The sequence below is a fragment of the Coregonus clupeaformis genome, chromosome 36 (assembly GCF_020615455.1).
Source record: "Coregonus clupeaformis isolate EN_2021a chromosome 36, ASM2061545v1, whole genome shotgun sequence".
Lineage (NCBI taxonomy): Eukaryota > Metazoa > Chordata > Actinopteri > Salmoniformes > Salmonidae > Coregonus > Coregonus clupeaformis.
In genome coordinates this window covers 11,556,793-11,576,866 of record NC_059227.1, presented here as the reverse complement: position 1 = coordinate 11,576,866, position 20,074 = coordinate 11,556,793, and the positions used below count along the sequence as shown (strand labels likewise).

General features: G+C 46.6%; 1 protein-coding gene across 1 annotated transcript; it reads left to right on the top strand.

The window, feature by feature from the left end:
- Positions 1 to 18,188: 18,188 nt before the first annotated feature.
- Positions 18,189 to 19,768, top strand: cenpw (centromere protein W). Its single transcript, XM_041865592.2, has 3 exons — positions 18,189 to 18,380; positions 18,561 to 18,674; positions 19,656 to 19,768. The coding sequence occupies exons 1-3, from the start codon at positions 18,294 to 18,296 to the stop codon at positions 19,680 to 19,682; spliced, it is 228 nt and encodes a 75-aa protein (XP_041721526.1). The 5' UTR covers positions 18,189 to 18,293; the 3' UTR covers positions 19,683 to 19,768.
- Positions 19,769 to 20,074: the final 306 nt, after the last annotated feature.

Below are 20,074 nucleotides of genomic sequence, written 5' to 3'. Positions count from 1 at the left end.
AGCAATAGGCTGTTATTTATTTTACAACATTCCTACTTTTAACCTATCTTAAGCTAAATACAGAGTAAAACATTTAAAAGACAGTTAGAACTCAACCCCATCGAACACCTTTGGGATGAATTGGAACACCGACTGCAAGCCAGACCTAATCGCCCAACATCAGTGCCCGACCTCACTAATGCTCTTGTGGCTGAATGAAAGCAAGTCCCCGCAGCAATGTTCCAACATCTTGTGGAAAGCCTTCCCAGAAGAGTGGAGGCTTTTATAGCAGCAAAGGGGGAACCAACTCCATTTTAATGCCCATGATTTTGGAATGAGATGTTTGACGATCAGGTGTCCAGATACTTTTGGTCATGTAGTGTATGTGAAAATTAAGCATTTTTATGTTTTGTAGTAAAAAAGAGGAAGATGAGTGTTTCCAATGACATCATCGGTGTGCATTGTGTGATTTTAACCAATTATGAGTATGCATTGCTTTCTAATTGTCTACTAATTGGTTGATGATGTCATTGGAAACACTTATCTTCCTCTATCTTTTTTACTACAAAACATAGCAACGTTGTCACGTTCGTTGAATGACGGGTCAGACCAAGGCGCAGCGTGATATGCGTACATGTTTATTAAACTTTAAACACACGACAAAACAACAACGGAAACGAAACGTGAAGTCCAAGGTAGAACACACAACATACAAGACCCCACAACCCATGAATGCCAATAGGCTGCCTAAGTATGATCCCCAATCAGAGACAACGAGCGACAGCTGCCTCTGATTGGGAACCACACCGGCCAACATAGATCCACACATACTAGATCGACAACATAGAAAAGGCACAACAAGGAATATACACCCTGACTCAACATATAAGCGTCCCCTGAGTCAGGGCGTGACAAACGTGCCATTTTCACATATGTTGATGTTGGGGTGCTGCTGGAGATGATGAATATGAAGTTGTAAAATTGTGAAATGTTCCTTTAATTTAGCCAACAAAAATGTCTCAACACAATGAAACAAAACACTTTCAGCATATTTAATGAACTGGTTTAGATTCTTAAATAGCCTTATAATAATAATGATATACAATAATAGTAATGACAAAACAAATGATAATAAATACGAAAATAACTAATTTAAAGTTAGAAAATTGTATCAAACCTAAATAGGGAGTTGCACACTTGGGAGTCAATTTGGCCGTGCCAACGTTCTTCTCATCTTTCTTCACTACAATATTAAAACTTGTCTCTGAGGACATTCCCCTTGTCGGCTTCTTTTCACTATACTCTTTCTTCTCTAACTTTTACTTAAATGAAAAAGGCCTACATCTTCGCAATCAACAGTAGCCTAGGCCAAGGCTCCTTTCTCTCTCTCTCTCTCTCTCTCTCTCTCTCTCTCTCTCTCTCTCTCTCTCTCTCTCTCTCTCTCTCTCTCTCTCTCTCTCTCTCTCTCTCTCTCTCTCTCTCTCCTCAGCAGCAGGCACACGTGAGGTGAGCAGTCGGAATCAGTTTCAGCTGGACAGCTATACGTTTAATTGAGTTGCAATCTCTTGACCCGCTCCACTACAGCCCTGTCGATGTCGATGGGGTGTGCTCGCCCCTCCGTTTCCTGTAGTCCACGATCAGCAACTTTGTCTTGCTGACGTTGAGGGATATGTTGAGGAAGAGGTTGTTGTCCTGGCACAACACTATCAGGTCTCTGACCTCCTCCCTGTAGGCTGTCTCATCGTCGTCGGTGATCAGGCCTACCACTGTCGTGTCGTCAGCAAACTTGATGATGGTGTTAGAGCAGTGCGTGGCCACATACTTCCGGTGAACAGGGATTACAGGAGGGGACTAAGCACACACCCCTAAGGGGCCCTCGTGTTGAGGGTCAGCGTGGCAGATGTGTTGTTACCTACCCTCACCACCTGGGGGCAGCCCATCAGAAAGTCCAGGATCCAGTTGCAGAGAGAGGTGTTCAGTCCCAGGGTCCCGAGCTTGGTGATAAGCTTAGAGGGAACCATTGTGTTGAACGCTGAACTGTAGTCAATGAACAGCGTTCTCACATAGGTATTCCTCTTGTACAGGTGGGAGAGAGCAGTGTGAATGCAATAGAGATTGCGTCATCTGTGGATCTGTTGGGTCTATATTCTAATTGGAGTGGGTCCAGGGTATCTGGGATGATGGTGTTGTGTGCCATGACCAGCCTTTCAAAAAAGCATTTAATGGTTACAGATGTGAGTGCTACAGGACGATTGTTGTTTAGGCAGGTTACCTTTCATTGGAACATGGACAATGGTGGTCTCCTTGAAACATGTTGGGATTACAGACTGGGACAAGGAGACGTTTAAAATGTCTGTGAAGACACTTGCCAGCAGGTCAGCGCATGCTCTGAGAACGCGCCCTGGTATTCCATCTGGCCCAGCAGCCATGTGAGTGTTAACCTGTTTAAAAGTCTTACTCACATCGGCCACGGAGAGCGAGATCACACAGTCGTTCGGGACAGCAGGGGCTGTAATCCATGGCTTTTGGTTAGGGTATATATGTATGGTCACTGTGGGGACGTTGTCGACGATGACTTATTGATAAAACGCGTGACTGATGTGGTAAACTCCTCAATGTTATTGGATGAATCCCTGAACATATTCCAGTCTGTGCTAGCGAAGCAGTCTTGTAGCTTAGTATCCACTTCGTCTGACCACTTCCGTAATAAGCGCATCACTGGTACTTCCTGTTTGAGTTTTTCTTGTAAACAGGAAGCAGGATGGAGTCATTGTCTGATTTGCCGAAGGGAGGACGAGGGAGTAAAAGTGGTCCAGTGTTAGTGCCTCTTGTGGTGCAGGAGACGTGTTGGTAAAAGTGGGGTAAAATGCATTGCTGTCTCCCCATGTTCAAGTCTCTGCTCACTAGCAATGCTGCCTGGTTTTCTTGTTTGTTTATGGCCCTGTACAGCTCGAGACTTCTGGACACTTCCTTCCCACTTGAAGCAGTGCACCAGTTGTTGTTTACAAAGAAGGCACACGAAGCATGGAGAAACCCTTGAGTATTACAGTATGTCCATATCGCCCATCAACCAAGTTTCTGAAAAGCATAGAATATTATAGCTTTTCAGGTCCCGTTGGTAGGAAACTCTCGAACGGAGCTCATCCATCTTGTTCTCGAGTGACTGGACATTTGCCAATAAAATGGAAGGGAGTGTCGGACGATTTTCTCTGCGTCTGAGTCTAACAAGGACTCCAGCCCTCCTCCCGCATCTTCGCTTGTGGCGCTTGGGTAACCCGGACAATGGAGTAGGGTCTGGTGTAAACAAGGGAACAGCTGAGTCAGAGTTGAAGTAGGAGCCAAAATCAAGGTCAAATCGAGGTTAGTAGCTGTCGATTCGTAGTTCAAAAGTACTTGGCGGTCATAGATGGTCATAGGTGATAATGGTGTGAGCTTTCTGTACCAAAAAATTAAGGATAAACACAAAAAAGTCACAAAGTAGCAAAGTCGGGTTGGAGCACGTAAGATGTCGACCATCTCCGTCGGCGCCATCTTATCACACCAACAACAGTAGAAATGTAGCTAAGCGTTAGCTAAATAAAATGTTTTGAACACTCACCTGTCAAAAAGCACATCATCCGACTGCAGTTGAACAGAGAGATATTGAGAACTTCCAACGCCACTGAATGCTATTTTTCTCCCTCTTCAAATTGTCCCGCAATTGGTGACGTTTCCCATTTCAACCAATCCAATGGCTGCTGTGGCCGTGTTCCCTTGCTCAGACGGTGGATTGTGCAGGAGCAGCTGCCCCTCCCTCGCATGCCTGCCTCACCTGGAACAATTTTAGAGATTCCTGTTTTTCTACAGTCAAAAGACTACAATAGCCACAAGTTTCTTTGCTCCCTTGTAGCGAACATATATGTAAACTCGCGAGATCAGGGGGCTTTGCGAGGCTATGGCTGCCTCACTTGGGACAACTTTAGAGATTCCTATTTTTCTGCAGTCAAAAGCAGCCCATTGGATTCCATGGAAATGCTAGGCCTAGCATTGGGGTGAATAGCTACCGGAAGTGTTGTAGAATCCAATGGGTTGTTTTAGCATTAGCTAGCCTAGCATGAGGATGAAAAAGGCAGTTTAATTAAAAACGAGCAGTATTTTAATCTTCTCGATTTGTCACTTTGGATAATTAGAAGTATAGCAACACCTTGCACCCTGGATTGAGGTACGTTTTGGAACCATATCCCGCGCCGTCACCGTGGTGCAAACATTTTGCCATGGCAGTGTTTCGACTTGGAGAAAAATATCTTCAAGTTGAAAGGTTTTGGCTAGTAATTAACGGGTTCTTACCGTCCTATAAGTCCTCAGCTTGAGCAGGCACGCTCCAGCATGCTAACAACAGCTGCAGGAGATGTAGTTCATATGAAACTTTTCTAACTGTCGGAGATGTCTTAATTCTTGAGTGTCAAATATATTGATTAAAGGCATCGGGTATGAGTAAATCAATACACAAATACTAATAGAATTGTGTATATCTGAGACCACTTTTTCATGAATCTGATTATATACACTGCTCAAAAAAATAAAGGGAACACTTAAACAACACATCCTAGATCTGAATGAATGAAATAATCTTATTAAATACTTTTTTCTTTACATAGTTGAATGTGCTGACAACAAAATCACACAAAAATTATCAATGGAAATCAAATTTATCAATACTAATAATACTAATACTATGCCATTTAGCAGACGCTTTTATCCAAAGCGACTTACAGTCATGCGTGCATACATTTTTTTTGTGTATGGGTGGTCCCGGGGATCGAACCCACTACCTTGGCGTTACAAGCGCCGTGCTCTACCAGCTGAGCTACAGAGGACCAACCCATGGAGGTCTGGATTTGGAGTCACCCTCAAAATTAAAGTGGAAAACCACACTACAGGCTGATCCAACTTTGATGTAATGTCCTTAAAACAAGTCAAAATGAGGCTCAGCAGTGTGTGTGGCCTCCACGTGCCTGTATGACCTCCCTACAACGCCTGGGCATGCTCCTGATGAGGTGGCGGATGGTCTCCTGAGGGATCTCCTCCCAGACCTGGACTAAAGCATCCGCCAACTCCTGGACAGTCTGTGGTGCAACGTGGCGTTGGTGGATGGAGCAAGACATGATGTCCCAGATGTGCTCAATTGGATTCAGGTCTGGGGAACGGGCGGTCCATAGCATCAATGCCTTCCTCTTGCAGGAACTGCTGACACACTCCAGCCACATGAGGTCTAGCATTGTCTTGCATTAGGAGGAACCCAGGGCCAACCGCACCAGCATATGGTCTCACAAGGGGTCTGAGGATCTCATCTCGGTACCTAATGGCAGTCAGGCTACCTCTGGCGAGCACATGGAGGGCTGTACGGCCCCCCAAAGAAATGCCACCCCACACCATGACTGACCGACCGCCAAACCGGTCATGCTGGAGGATGTTGCAGGCAGCAGAACGTTATCCATGGCGTCTCCAGACTCTGTCACGTCTGTCACATGTGCTCAGTGTGAACCTGCTTTCATCTGTGAAGAGCACAGGGCGCCAGTGGCGAATTTGCCAATCTTGGTGTTCTCTGGCAAATGCCAAACGTCCTGCACGGTGTTGGGCTGTAAGCACAACCCCCACCTGTGGATGTCGGGCCCTCATACCACCCTGCACATTTGTGGCCTGCTGGAGGTAATTTTGCAGGGCTCTGGCAGTGCTCCTCCTGCTCCTCCTTGCACAAAGGCGGAGGTAGCGGTCCTGCTGCTGGGTTGTTGCCCTCCTACGGCCTCCTCCACGTCTCCTGATGTACTGGCCTGTCTCCTGGTAGCGCCTCCATGTTCTGGACACTACGCTGACAGACACAGCAAACCTTCTTGCCACAGCTCGCATTGATGTGCCATCCTGGATGAGCTGCACTACCTGAGCCACTTGTGTGGGTTGTAGACTCCGTCTCATGCTACCACTAGAGTGAAAGCACCCCCAGCATTCAAAAGTGACCAAAACATCAGCCAGGAAGCATAGGAACTGAGAAGTGGTCTGTAGTCACCACCTGCAGAACCACTTATTTATTGGGGGTGTCTTGCTAATTGCCTATAATTTCCACCTGTTGTCTATTCCATTTGCACAACAGCATGTGACATTTATTGTCAATCAGTGTTGCTTCCTAAGTGGACAGTTTGATTTCACAGAAGTGTGATTGACTTGGAGTTACATTGTGTTGTTTAAGTGTTCCCTTTATTTTGAGCAGTGTAATCTTAAAGCCCATTCAAAAGACCTGGGACATTACCCTGGAAGTATGACTTAGGCTGAAGTCACTTCCACATAGTTTTCTTTTGAACCCTCTTCCCGAAATCTTTAGCTTCTGTGCATGTGCAAGATTCTCTACTTTATGCACAGTCTTTGCTCTACTTGTCCAGCTGCCCAGAAAACAGGCTACTCTGGCGAATGGTGCTTGTTTAATAAAGTCGTAAGGTCGTTTAATAAAGGGTATTTTTCGGAGTGGCTGTGAATATAATAGCATAGTATAATGTTACTGTAAGACAAAAACACCACCTAATTTCAGTTGAAATTTTAGGATCATTGTGCGAATGGTTGCATTTTTCTCTCATGCGGCCAAAACTCCACAGCGCGCCACTAGGCAAAATATGTGCTTTGACTGAAACAAAACACAGGTATGCTACAGTTTGTTAACACCATCTGCTGCAAAATTCGCTCACAGTACATACTGTATATCAAAACAACACTGTAGGTTACTTAGAAACAAAACTGTACATAACTCAAGAAGATCTAAATGCATATGGAAAATTCCACAGTAACAGCGTGACACTGAGACTCAGACTTTTCACTTCAAAATGTATGTCAAACAAAAACCAAGGATTGCAAAATTAAACAAAGCATACAACTCTATGCACAAGGACTACTTTTAACAATTTCCACAGAAAATTTTACAAAAATAAATTTACTTGAAGAACAGTGCAGATGCAAAGCTTGGTAACAGAATGACGGTTTGTGCTGTTTGTGCAGTTATTCTGTTACCAAACATTGCAAATTTCTTTACTTGAGAAATACTGCACCAAACACCTTAGTTAGATGTAAAATTGTGCAACTGAAACACCCTTGGCAAAAACATCAAAATGAATTACAGATTTCTTGAGTCATCTTAGTGTCACGTTCGTTTAAGGACGGGTCAGACCAAGGCGCAGCGTGAAATGCGTACATGTTTATTTCACCGATAAACACACTAACAAAACAACAAACGTGAAGTCCTAAGGCTAAACACAAAACAAGCCTACTCACGGAACAAGATCCCACAACCCATGAATGCCAATAGGCTGCCTAAGTATGATCCCCAATCAGAGACAACGAGCGACAGCTGCCTCTGATTGGGAATCACACCCAGCCAAACATAGAACTACACAACCTAGAAAATAAACATAGAAAAACTAACATAGAATATCCACACCCTGACTCAACATACAAGAGTCCCATGAGTCAGGGCGTGACAGTACCCCCCCCAAAGGTGCGGACTCCGACCGCACCAACCTGACATGACAGGGAAGGGTCCGGGTGTGACGACCACATTCTCTCAACCTCCCCGTTATGCCCCTGGTCTGGTCTGGACCTCGGCGCGCTGCTTCCCCTCTCCTTCCTCCCACGATGTACCAAACCCTGTCTGGACCCTGGTGTGGGAGACCCCGAACCTGGAGAGGGGCTGACGTCTGGGTCTGGACTGGAGCCGCTGACCGGAGCTGGACTGGGCACCGGTGGAGCGGACCGCTCTGGCTCCGGACTGGAGCCGCTGACCGGAGCTGGACTGGACCCCGGTGGAGCGGACTGCTCTGGCTCCGGACTGGAGCTGCTGACCGGAGCTGGACTGAGCACCGGTGGAGCGGACTGCTCTGGCGCCGGACTGGAGCTGCTGACCGGAGCTGGACTGGACCCCGGTGGAGCGGATTGCTCTGGTTCCGGAGTGGATCCGCTGACCGGAGCTGGACTGGGCACCGGTGGAGCTGACTGCTCTGGCTCCGGAGTGGAGCAGCTGACCGGAGCTGGATCAGGCACCGGTGGAGCGGACTGCTCTGGCTCCGGACTGGAGCTGCTGACCGGTGCCAGACCAGGCACCGGTGGAACGGGCACGGGCCGTGCCGGACTGGACACACGCACCACTGGTCTGGTGCGAGGAGCAGGCACGGGCCGAACCGGACTGGGAACACGCACCACTGGTCTGGTGCGAGGAGCAAGAATGGGCCGGGCCGGACTGGGAACACGCACCACTGGCTTGGTGCGGGGAGCAGGAACGGGCCGGGCCGGACTGGGAACACGCACCACTAGTCTGGTGCGGGGAGCAGGAACGGGCCGGGCCGGACTGGGAACACGCACCACTGGCCTGGTGCGAGGAGCAGGAACGGGCCGGGCCGGACTGGGAACACGCACCACTGGCCTGGTGCGAGGAGCAGGAACGGGCCGGGCCGGACTGGGAACACGCACCACTAGTCTGGTGCGAGGAGCAGGCACGGGCCGAACCGGACTAGGAACACGCACCACTAGTCTGGTGCGAGGAGCAGGAACGGGCCGGGCCGGACTGGGAACACGCACCACTGGCCTGGTGCGAGGAGCAGGAACGGGCCGGGCCGGACTGGGAACACGCACCACTGGCTTGGTGCGGGGAGCAGGAACGGGCCGGGCCGGACTGTGGAGGCGGACTGGAGGTCTGGAGCGGAGAGCTGGCACAACCCGTCCTGGCTGGATGCCTACTTCCGCACGGCACATGCGTGGTGCTAGTACAGGACGTACAGGACTGTGCCGGCGCACTGGCGACACAGTACATAGCTCCGCATAACACGGAGCCTGCCCAGTCACACGCTTCCTAGCGTGAGTACGGGGAGTTGGCTCTGCTCTGAACCTAGGCTCCGCCAACCACCCCGTGTGCCCCCCCAAATATTTTTTATTGGGGCTGCTTCTCAGGCTTCCTCCTCAACCGGCGCCCTCCGTGTTGCCGTTGCTCCTCTCCTACCTTCGCCCATGGTCCGTTCCCTGCAAATATCTCCTCCCAAGACCACATCTTCCCCACCTGTGTCCAGGGTGTTTGTTCCTGGGCACGCTGCTTGGTCCGTGTTTGGTGGGATCTTCTGTCACGTTCGTTTAAGGACGGGTCAGACCAAGGCGCAGCGTGAAATGCGTACATGTTTATTTCACCAATAAACACACTAACAAAACAACAAACCAACGAACCGTGAAGTCCTAAGGCTAAACACAAAACAAGCCTACTCACGGAACAAGATCCCACAACCCATGAATGCCAATAGGCTGCCTAAGTATGATCCCCAATCAGAGACAACGAGCGACAGCTGCCTCTGATTGGGAATCACACCCGGCCAAACATAGAACTACACAACCTAGAATATAAACCTAGAAAAACTAACATAGAATATCCACACCCTGACTCAACATACAAGAGTCCCATGAGTCAGGGCGTGACACTTAGATTCATTCAGGTGATTTTGAGGAAGTGAAATAGGTTTCCACGTCTACAGTGTCTCATGGGGGAAAAACATCATTAACCAAACACGGAATCGGTCAGGAAACACACCTCCAAGACTGAAATCTCGTTTATCTAATGAGCAACAGAAAAACACACGTGCCAATCACCCTGTTCAGTGGCTCTTTAAGGTAAAAACAACAACTGAACTCTAGTTTTAATATGGTGAAACTATTCCTTTTTTATATATACAGTACCATTCAAAAGTTTGGACACACCTACTCATTCAAGGTTTTTTCTTTATTTGGAAACCTATTTTCTACATTGTAGAATAATATTGAAGATATCAAAACTATTAAATAACACATATGGAATCATGTAGTAACCAAAAAAGTGTTAAACAAATCAAAATATATTTTATATTTGAGATTCTTCAAATAGCCACCCTTTGCCTTGATGACAGCTTTGCACACTCTTGGCATTCTCTCAACCAGCTTCACCTGGAATGCTTTACCAACAGTCTTGAAGGAGTTCCCAAATATTCTGAGCACTGGTTGGCTGCATTTCCTTCACTCTGCCGTCCGACTCATCCCAAACTATCTCAATTGGGTTGAGGTCGGGGGATTGTGGAGGCCAGGTAATTTGATGCAGCACTCCATCACTCTCCTACTTGGTAAAATAGCCCTTACACAGCCTGGAGGTGTGTTGAGTCATTGTCCTGTTGAAAAACAAATGATAGTCCCACTAAGCCCAAACCAGATGGGATGGCGTATCGCTGCAGAATGCTGTGGTAGCCATGCTGGTTAAGTGTGCCTTGAACTCTAAATAAATCACAGACAGTTTCACCAGCAAAGCACCCCCACACCATAACACCTCCTCCTCCATGCTTTACGGTGGGAACTACACATTCGGAGATCATCCATTCACCCACAACGCGTCTCACGAAGACGCGGTGAACCAAAATCTCCAATTTGAACTCCAGACCAAAGGACAAATTTCCACCGGTCTAATGTCCATTGCTCGTGTTTCTTGGTCCAAGCAAGTCTCTTCTTATTATTGGTGTCCTTTAGTAGTGGTTTCATTGCAGCAATTCGACCATAATGGCCTGATTCACACAGTCCCCTCTGAACAGTTGATGTTGAGATGTGTCTGTTACTTGAACTCTGTGAAGCATTTATTTGGCCTGCAATTTCTGAGGCTGGTAACTCTACTGAATTTATCCTCTGCAGCAGAGGTAACTCTGGGTCTTCCATTCCTGTGGTGGTCCTCATGAGAGCCAGTTTCATCATAGCGCTTAATGGTTTTTGCGACTGCACTTGAAGAAACGTTCATAGTTCTTGAAATGTTCTGTATTGATTTCCCTTCATGTCTTAAAGTAATGATGGACTGTCGTTTCTCTTTGCTTATTTGAGCTGTTCTTGCCATAATATGGACTTGCTCTTTTAGGGCTATCTTCTGTATACCCCCCCTACCTTGTCACAACACAACTGATTGGCTCAAAAGCATTAAGAATAAATTAATTTTTAAGAAGGCACACCTGTTAATTGAAATGCATTCCAGGTGACTACCTCATGAAGCTGGTTGAGAGAATGCCAAGAGTGTGCAAAGCTGTCATCAAGGCAAAGGGTAACTATTTGAAGAATCTCAAATATTAAATATATTTTGATTTGTTTAACACTTTTTTGGTTAGTACATGATTCCATATGTGTCATTTCATAGTTTTGATGTCTTTACTATTATTCTACAATGTATAAAATAGGTATTTCAATTGACTGATTTCCTTATATGAAATGTAACTCAGTAAAATCGTTGAAATTGTTGCATGTCGCTGTGACACTCTGGCTCTAGGACTTGTGTATGTGAGCTAGAGTGTATGTTGTTTTGTTGGGACTTGGGTGTATTTCTATGTTGGTTAGTCTAGGTTGTTTGTTTCTATGTTTGGTCATTGACTCCCAATCGGAGGTAACGAGTGTCAGCTGTCGGCTCGTTATCTCTGATTGGGAGCCATATTTATACTGTTGTGTTTCACTGTTTGTTTGTGGGTTTTTGTTCCAGGTTCAGTATTTTGTTCTGTTGGACTTCACTATCGTCTTTTGTTGTTTTTCCGTGGTTGCTTTAATTAATAAAGTCATCATGTTCACTCGCAACGCTGCGCATTGGTCTGCTCATTTTCAAGACGATCGTGACAGAAAAACCCACCATCAAAGGACCAAGCAGCGTGTCCAGGAGCAAAGAGACTGGACATGGGTGGGAGGCGCCGGGTAAGGAGATCGAGAGGCTGGCGATGGCCCAGGTGGGCAAATCGTGGTCCTGGGAGGACATGCTCGGGGGCAAGGGACCTTGGGGGAAGATCAAGGCCCTGGCGAGAGAGGAGCATCGGCGGCAGCAGGTTTTTCGTCGGAAGGACGAGAGGCAACCCCAAGAAATTTTTGGGGGCACATGGCTTAGCGGCTGGGCAGCAGGAGGCTGCCACAGGGAGAAAAGGAGAGAAGGCTAACGGAGTACGGGAGCCATTGGCGAGTAGAGGGAGGGAAGTGTTTGTGGCACGGCGTGAAGGACTGATGTGTGTTGCCAGTCCGGTCCGGCCCGTTCCTGATCCTCGGTTGAGGCCAGTGGTGTGTGTTCCCGGTACGGACCGGCCTGTTCCTACTCCAAGCACCAGGTCCACGGTGTGCTACGCCAGACCGGAGCCGCTAGAGCCTTCCGCCAGACAGGAGCCGCTAGAGCCTTCCGCCAGACAGAATCATACACCAGCGATGGAATCAGCAGGAGCCGACGCAGCCCGTACAAGACTGGAAGCCCAGGTTCGGGTCCAGCAAGAGCAGCTCCTGCAGATGGGAACCGTCCTGCGGGAGGTGATGACCACTCTCCGAGGCTGGGGTCCGCCTCCACCGCCAGCCGCTCAGCCTGCACCGTCAGCCAGCCATGAGCAGCCAGATCCGTCAGCCAGCCATGAGCAGCCAGATCCGTCAGCCAGCCATGAGCAGCCAGATCCGTCAGCCAGCCATGAGCAGCCAGATCCGTCAGCCAGCCATGAGCAGCCGGATCCGCCAGAGCCGTCCAGCCAGGATCCGCCAGAGCCGTTCAGCCAGGATCCGCCAGAGCCGTTCAGCCAGGATCCGCCAGAGCCGTCCAGCCAGGATCCGCCAGAGCCGTCCAGCCAGGATCCGCCAGAGCCGTCCAGCCAGGATCCGCCAGAGCCGTCCAGCCAGGATCCGCCAGAGCCGTCCAGCCAGGATCCGCCAGAGCCGTCCAGCCAGGATCCGCCAGAGCCGTCCAGCCAGGATCCGCCAGAGCCGTCCCAGCCAGGATCCGCCAGAGCCGTCCAGGCCGGATCCGCCAGAGCCGTCCAGCCCGGATCCGCCAGCCAGCCAGGATCCGCCAGAGCCAGCCAGCCCGGATCCGCCAGAGCCGTCCAGCCCGGATCCGCCAGCCAGCCAGGATCCGCCAGAGCCAGCCAGCCAGGATCCGCCATTCAGTCCGGAGCTGCCCCTTAGTCCGGTACTGCCCCTTAGCCCGGTGCTGCTCCTTAGCCCGGTGCTGCCCCTTAGCCCGGTGCTGCCCCTTAGTCCGGTGCTGCCCCTTAGTCCGGTGCTGCCCCTTAGTCCGGTGCTGCCCCTTAGCCCGGTGCTGCCCCTTAGCCCGGTACTGCCCCTTAGCCCGGTGCTGCTCCTTAGCCCGGTGCTGCCCCTTAGCCCGGTGCTGCCCCTTAGTCCGGTGCTGCCCCTTAGTCCGGTGCTGCCCCTTAGTCCGGTGCTGCCCCTTAGCCCGGTGCTGCCCCTTAGTCCGGTGCTGCCCCTTAGCCCGGTGCTGCCCCTTAGCCCGGTGCTGCCCCTTAGTCCGGTGCTGCCCCTGAGTCCGGTGATGCCTCTTAGTCCAGGGCTGCCCCTTAATCCTGTGGGGGTTTAGTTGGGGGGGTGGTCATGTGGAGGAGGTTACACAAGCGGGTAGTGACTATGGTGGGGTGGGGACCACGACCAGTGCCTGAGCCGCCACCATAGACAGACGCCCACCCAGACCCTCCCCTAGACTGTGGGCTGGTGCGCCCGGAGTTCGCACCTTTAGGGGGGGGTACTGTGACACTCTGGCTCTAGGACTTGTGTATGTGAGCTAGAGTGTATGTTGTTTTGTTGGGACTTGGGTGTATTTCTATGTTGGTTAGTCTAGGTTGTTTGTTTCTATGTTTGGTCATTGACTCCCAATCGGAGGTAACGAGTGTCAGCTGTCGGCTCGTTATCTCTGATTGGGAGCCATATTTATACTGTTGTGTTTCCAGGGACGGCCTGTTCAATAGGGCGATATGGGCGACGCACTGCCAAACGGGAAAAGGAAGGGATTTTTTTTCTAATCAATTATATCACGGCAACAGTAGTTATCAGTGTTGTAATCTATACGTCTGATCTGCCACAGTGCCACACTGCCACTAAATGTCGAATCAGGCTAAAGTCGTGCTTCAAATGGCTCCACCCCCTTTTGGGGCGATTTCAGTCAGATTGAAAATCGCCCAGAACTTCTGTCATAGACTCCCATGTAAAATCTATTTTTTTCAAATTTCAGAGCCTTCAATACAATCTCAATGGGTGTCTGTGGGCTTGCACTTACGCGCTTTCGTCACATGAACGTAACTAAGAAAAGAGAGGGTAGCAGCGTCAATCAATTCACTACTACTATCAACATGGCTAGGCTTCAGTGCAACTCGATTGTGTCTTTGAAAGAATTTCCTTTTTGTCGGCGAACAAATGAAGATAAATTGGCAACGAAACAATTAGGACCTCCCAGACCAAATTTAATAATTCAACAGGTTTCTACTAAAGGGGGAAGTCCTACACCCGAGGATTTTCCAAAAAATGGTACGAACGAAAAAATAACATTGCCACTCAACTGGATGAGGGATACAGGCTAGCTGTCCGCCGCCACAACGATGAGGTTAGTGTTGATAATCACAAGTTTACTGGAGAACTGAGACCAAGTAGAGACTTTGGACAGGGTGGATATGGTTATATTGCGATATTGTCAATACAGTATATCGTAAAGTATCACTATGTAACTCGATTTCTTTCACCCCAATCCCTCAAATTAACGGTAAATAACTGAATTGTTTGCCCCACATTTAGCTAAGATGATTAGCTAGCCAGCTAAAATGTTTTATTTAGTTAGCAGTCGCATCTACAATAGTTTACTGTCAATAACATGTCTCCAAAAATGACGTGGTGTCTCCAATTGTGTTTACATTTTACAATTGCGATGCGCATCCATGAGTATCCACTTTCTGTAGCTCAGCTGGTAGAGCACGGCGCTTGTAACGCCAAGGTAGTGGGTTCGATCCCCGGGACCACCCATACACAAAAATGTATGCACGCATGACTGTAAGTCGCTTTGGATAAAAGCGTCTGCTAAATGGCATATTATTATTATTATTATTATTCCAGCCTTGTGTAGGTCTCCAATCTTGTCCCTGACATCCTTGGAGAGCTCTTTGGTCTTGGCCATGGTGGAGAGTTTGGAATCTGATTGATTGATTGCTTCTGTGGACAGGTGTCTTTTATACAGGTAACAAGCTGAGATTAGGAGCACTCCCTGAGATCAGTCAATAAATGATTCTGGTATTGACTTATATGCTGCCCCTGTCTTCATGTTGTTGCTGGACATATCTTTTTAAAAATGTGTGTAGGTCACCTAAATCATCAGAAAAATTGCCCCTCCTGAGAATTTTTTCAGGAGCCGCCACTGTGTGTTTCACTGTTTGTTTGTGGGTTTTTGTTCCAGGTTCAGTATTTTGTTCTGTTGGACTTCACTATCGTCTTTTGTTGTTTTTCCGTGGTTGCTTTAATTAATAAAGTCATCATGTTCACTCGCAACGCTGCGCATTGGTCTGCTCATTTTCAAGACGATCGTGACAGTCGCGTTTACATTTTTGTTCAGTATACTTAAAACAAGGCATCTGACTTGGCCACATGGTGTCGGCCATACTTCACCATATAGGAGTAGACTACATATGTAACATGCGTTGTTGTCTTATGCAAGAGGTGTGAGGTCAAACAGTGACAGTTCGTAACTGCCTTAGACAGCAAAATCCGTTAGGCACTTAGAAATATGATATATACAGTACCAGTCAAAAGTTTGGACACACCTACTCATTCCAGGGTTTTTCTTTATTTTTACTATTTTCTACATTGTAGAATAATAGTGAAGACATCAAAACTATGAAATAACACATAGGCCTCCTGTAGCTCAGTTGGTAGAGCATGGTGCTTGCAACACCAGGGTTGTGGGTTCGATTCCCACGGGGGGCCAGTATGAAATATGTATGCTCTCATTAACTGTAAGTCGCTCTGGATAAGAGCGTCTGTAAAATGTAAATGTAAATATGGAATAATGTAGTAACCAAAACAGTGTTATACAAATCGAAATATATTGGAGATCAAATAGCCACCCTTTGCCTTGATTAAAGCTTTGCACACTCTTGGCATTCTCTCAAGCAGCTTCATGAGGTAGTCACCTGGAATGCATTTCAATGAACAGGTGTGCCTTCTTAAAAGTTAATTTGTGGAATTTCTTTCCTTCTTAATGCATTTGAGCCAATCAGTTGTGTTGTGACAAGGTAGGGGTGGTATACAGGAGATAGCCCTATTTGATAAAAGATCAAGTCCATTTATGGCAAGAACAGCTCAATTAAGCAAAGAGAAACGACAGTCCATTTCAAGAAGTTTTTAAGTTTCTTCAAGTGCAGTCGCAAAAACCATCAAGCGCTATGATGAAACTGGCTCTCATGAGGACCGCCACAGGAAAGGAAGACCCAGAGTTACCTCTGCTGCAGAGGATAAGTTCATTAGAATTAACTGCACCTCTGATTGCAGCCCAAATAAATGCTTCACAGAGTTCAAGTAACAGACACATCTCAACATCAACTGTTCAGAGGAGACTGCGTGAATCAGGCCTTCATGATCGAATTGCTGCAAAGGAACCACTACTAAAGGATACCAATAATAAGAAGAGACTTGCTTGGGCCAAATAACACAAGCAATGGATATTAGACCGGTGGAAATCTGTCCTTTGGTCTGATGAGTCCAAATTTGAGTTTTTTGGTTCCAACCACCGTGTCTTCGTGAGATGCAGAGTAGGTGAACGGATGATCTCCGCATGTGTGGTTCCCACCGTGAAGTATGGAGGAGGAGGTGTGATGGTGTGGGGGTGCTTTGCTGGTGACACTGTCTGTGATTTATTTAGAATTCAAGGCACACTTAACCAGCATGGCTACCACAGCATTCTGCAGCAATACACCATCCCATCTGGTTTGCGCTTAGTGGGACTATCATTTGTTTTTCAACAGGACAATGACCCAAAACACACCTCCAGGCTGTGTAAGGGCTATTTGATCAAGGAGAGTGATGGAGTGCTGCATCAGATGACCTGGCCTCCACAATCACCTAGCCTCAACCCAATTGAGAAGGTTTGGGATGAGTTGGACCGCAGAGTGAAGGAAAAGCAGCCAACAAGTGCTCAGCATATGTGGGAACTCCTTCAAGACTGTTGGAAAAGCATTCCTCGTGAAGCTGGTTGAGAGAATGCCAAGAGTGTGCAAAGCTGTCATCAAGGCAAAGGCAACCCTGATGTTGCAAGTGCAATGCTCCACCAACTGAGCTACAGGAGGCCTATGTGTTATTTCATAGTTTGATGTCTTCACTATTATTCTACAATGTATAAAATAGTAAAAAATAAATAAAAACCCTTTAATGAGTAGGTGTGTCCAAACTTTTGACTGGTACTGTATACAATTACATAGATACAGACACATTACAGAGATACAGATGGAAAAAAGGTTATACTGTTCACATATTAGACATCTTTTGACAATCTTTTAAAAAGTGGTTATGGTTGGAAGGGCTTTGAGTTGCTGTGGTAGTTTGCTCCACTCAACAGTGCCGGTGTATGAAAACTTGTTCTTACCAGATAGACTCTTATATTTAAAAAAGTGAATATTCAAGTCTCTGGCTCCGGTATTATGCTGTTGGACATCTGTAACAAATTAAAAATAGTTTGATAGGTACCTGGGGGCTGAGTCTGTGATAATTATGTGGACCAGATCAATTTGAATTAATACTACTATTTTTTTCCACAGTTAGGCAGCCTAGTTGCTTAATATGCTCGACCTCCAGATGAGTAGCAGGGGGGAGTTTAAGTACACATCTTGTTTTGGCTGGTCTGTAGCTTATTCTTTAGATGTTTAGGGCTGCTGATGAATCATGATGGCTCATAATAATGGCTTGAACGGGCCTTTACCACGAGCTCGTCCTCTCCAATTAAGGTGCCAACAACCTCCTGTGGTGTCTATAGCTAGGTTTCCATCCAATAGGCGAAAAATAATATGTGCATTTTCCCATCAGAGTTGTGTTTCCATCAAATTGACTTGTTGCAATCTATTAATATGTTTTTTGAACATTATAATTGTTTTACAAGCGTGATAGATGTACTTTTAGTTTATGGTTGACGCAGCTTGTTGGCCATTATCCAATCGGCGTTTCTCAACTAGCACTTGAATGCATCCAGCTGGTATTTATGACTTCATAACTGGTAATTACCACCCTCCCATTTGGCTATGAATGCAGCATTAGATGGCATTCACCTAAACTAAATAAATATACATTTTATATTTTCAATTGAGAGAACCAATATGAATATAAATATGTAATTATAAAGCAAAACATTGAACGTTATATAAAATACTGACGTCACATTATGCGCCGGTAGTGAGCAACGCGGGAGATTGAAAAACGTAAACAAACAACTGTCGCCGTGTTGAGGATAACTAGCTAATTTAGCTAGCTACAAGTTCGGCAATATGTTGAAAAAGGTATCCAAGGCTACATTAAAGTCTCTAATGAAGAAGAAAGCCCACATTCGTGTAGGCACAGCTGCAGATGCAATGGTATGTTTGTTGAAAATGCTCTCGTAGCTAGCTAAGATGCCAGTTAGCTTCGCTAAACGTTACAACATTGTTTTAAAACGAATAGCTTTCAAGCACAGGTAAACATACAATACAGCTAGTAGGATAGTTATCTCATTTCTATGTGTTTCAGTGTCTGAATTTGAAAATCCCTCTTCCTAGGTTGAGCTGAACGTGCTGCTATTTCTGCATAGCCTCGCAGAAGAGTCGAGGACGAAAGCTTTTGAGGAGAAATCGGCTACTATCAAAGCTCACCACGTCAAAGCAGTATCCAAGGTATGGGGGTCCCCCAACAACATTGGGGGGCAGAACACACAGTGTGCATTTCAATGGGCTAAATGGGCTTTCTCTACTTCATCAGTACTTATCTGAAAAAGCCTGGACAGGTGAAAGCAAATTCCCCCTGATGTGATGGGTTTTCATATCAGTACAGAACGATGTAGATGAGGCTATTGAATTGTTGCCTTTTTTTGAATCCTTTATAGACAGAGGGGCAAATGTCTGTGGTTGCTGTATAGACATTATAGATTTCATTGTAGTGAGTTAGCCCTACAGGCCCGCTGTCATATACAGTTATTTTAATGGTAACATTCTGTCTTAGGGCATATCTTTGGAGAGATGTGAGATATTTGCCTACCTGTGGACGGTTCTGATAGGAAATCGTTGTTTGCAGTGCCAAGGAAATAATTAAATCCAATTGTTAGATAGTCTGCAGCAGCATGTTGCCCAATTGCGAGGCTTATTAGCTAGACAAACAGGTGTGAAACAGACAGGGGTGCGTACTAAAAAATATAATAATAATACATGTCATTTAGCAGAAGTGATTTAGTCATGCGTGTATACATTTTAGGAATGGGTGAGACCCATATGGGCAAGCTAAGCGAGACACAACATGGAATCCACGTTTGGTTTTGGTTTGGAGGGGGGGTGGTAGCATCTAACAATGGGATGCAATTATTTTCTGGGCACTGCTTGGCAACGCAAATAACGATTTCCTCAGAACAATCCACGGATATGCTCTCCAATGTGGGAAAGCGCTGCCAAACAGGCACAGGTACAAGTCAGAAAATATCTTTCATGGTGGCTAAGTGTTATAAAGCTATAGTCGAGTCATGTGGATTAATGGATATCCTACATTTAGATGTCCTTCCTTTAGTTCATTTGTCAGAGGATTGTCTTATGTTTCATGATTTGAATAGGAAAAATCTCATCCTGCTACTTTTCAAACGTCAATTATGTTTTCTTGTCTTTCCTTAGAAACTGCTGAAACGAGCCCGAGGGTGAAGGGGAGAGACCTTTCTAAAACAACATGATTCAACAACTGATTTTATTAATAGTCTGATTGGCCTGAATTAAATATTGAACCTATATTTTTGGTTTTATGTTCTTCAGTTTTAATCTTTACCTTTCTTCGGTCTCTAGTTTTTGTCTGTATGCATTTTATATCTGTTTTTTCTGTCATTTTGCATTTGCACAATGCACAGAGATTTTTAGAACAATTTTATATGCTGTCCAATTAAATGGTGTGTTCTGTAGATCTATCTCTGGTGTAGGCCTTGTCCCTGCCATGTTCCATCAAGCTGACAAGAACATTTGTTTCCTGTTATACTAGCCTAGTTCCCTGTCAGAGAAATTAGCTTATTTTGAGAGGAGTGACACAATACAGAGACTGGCAC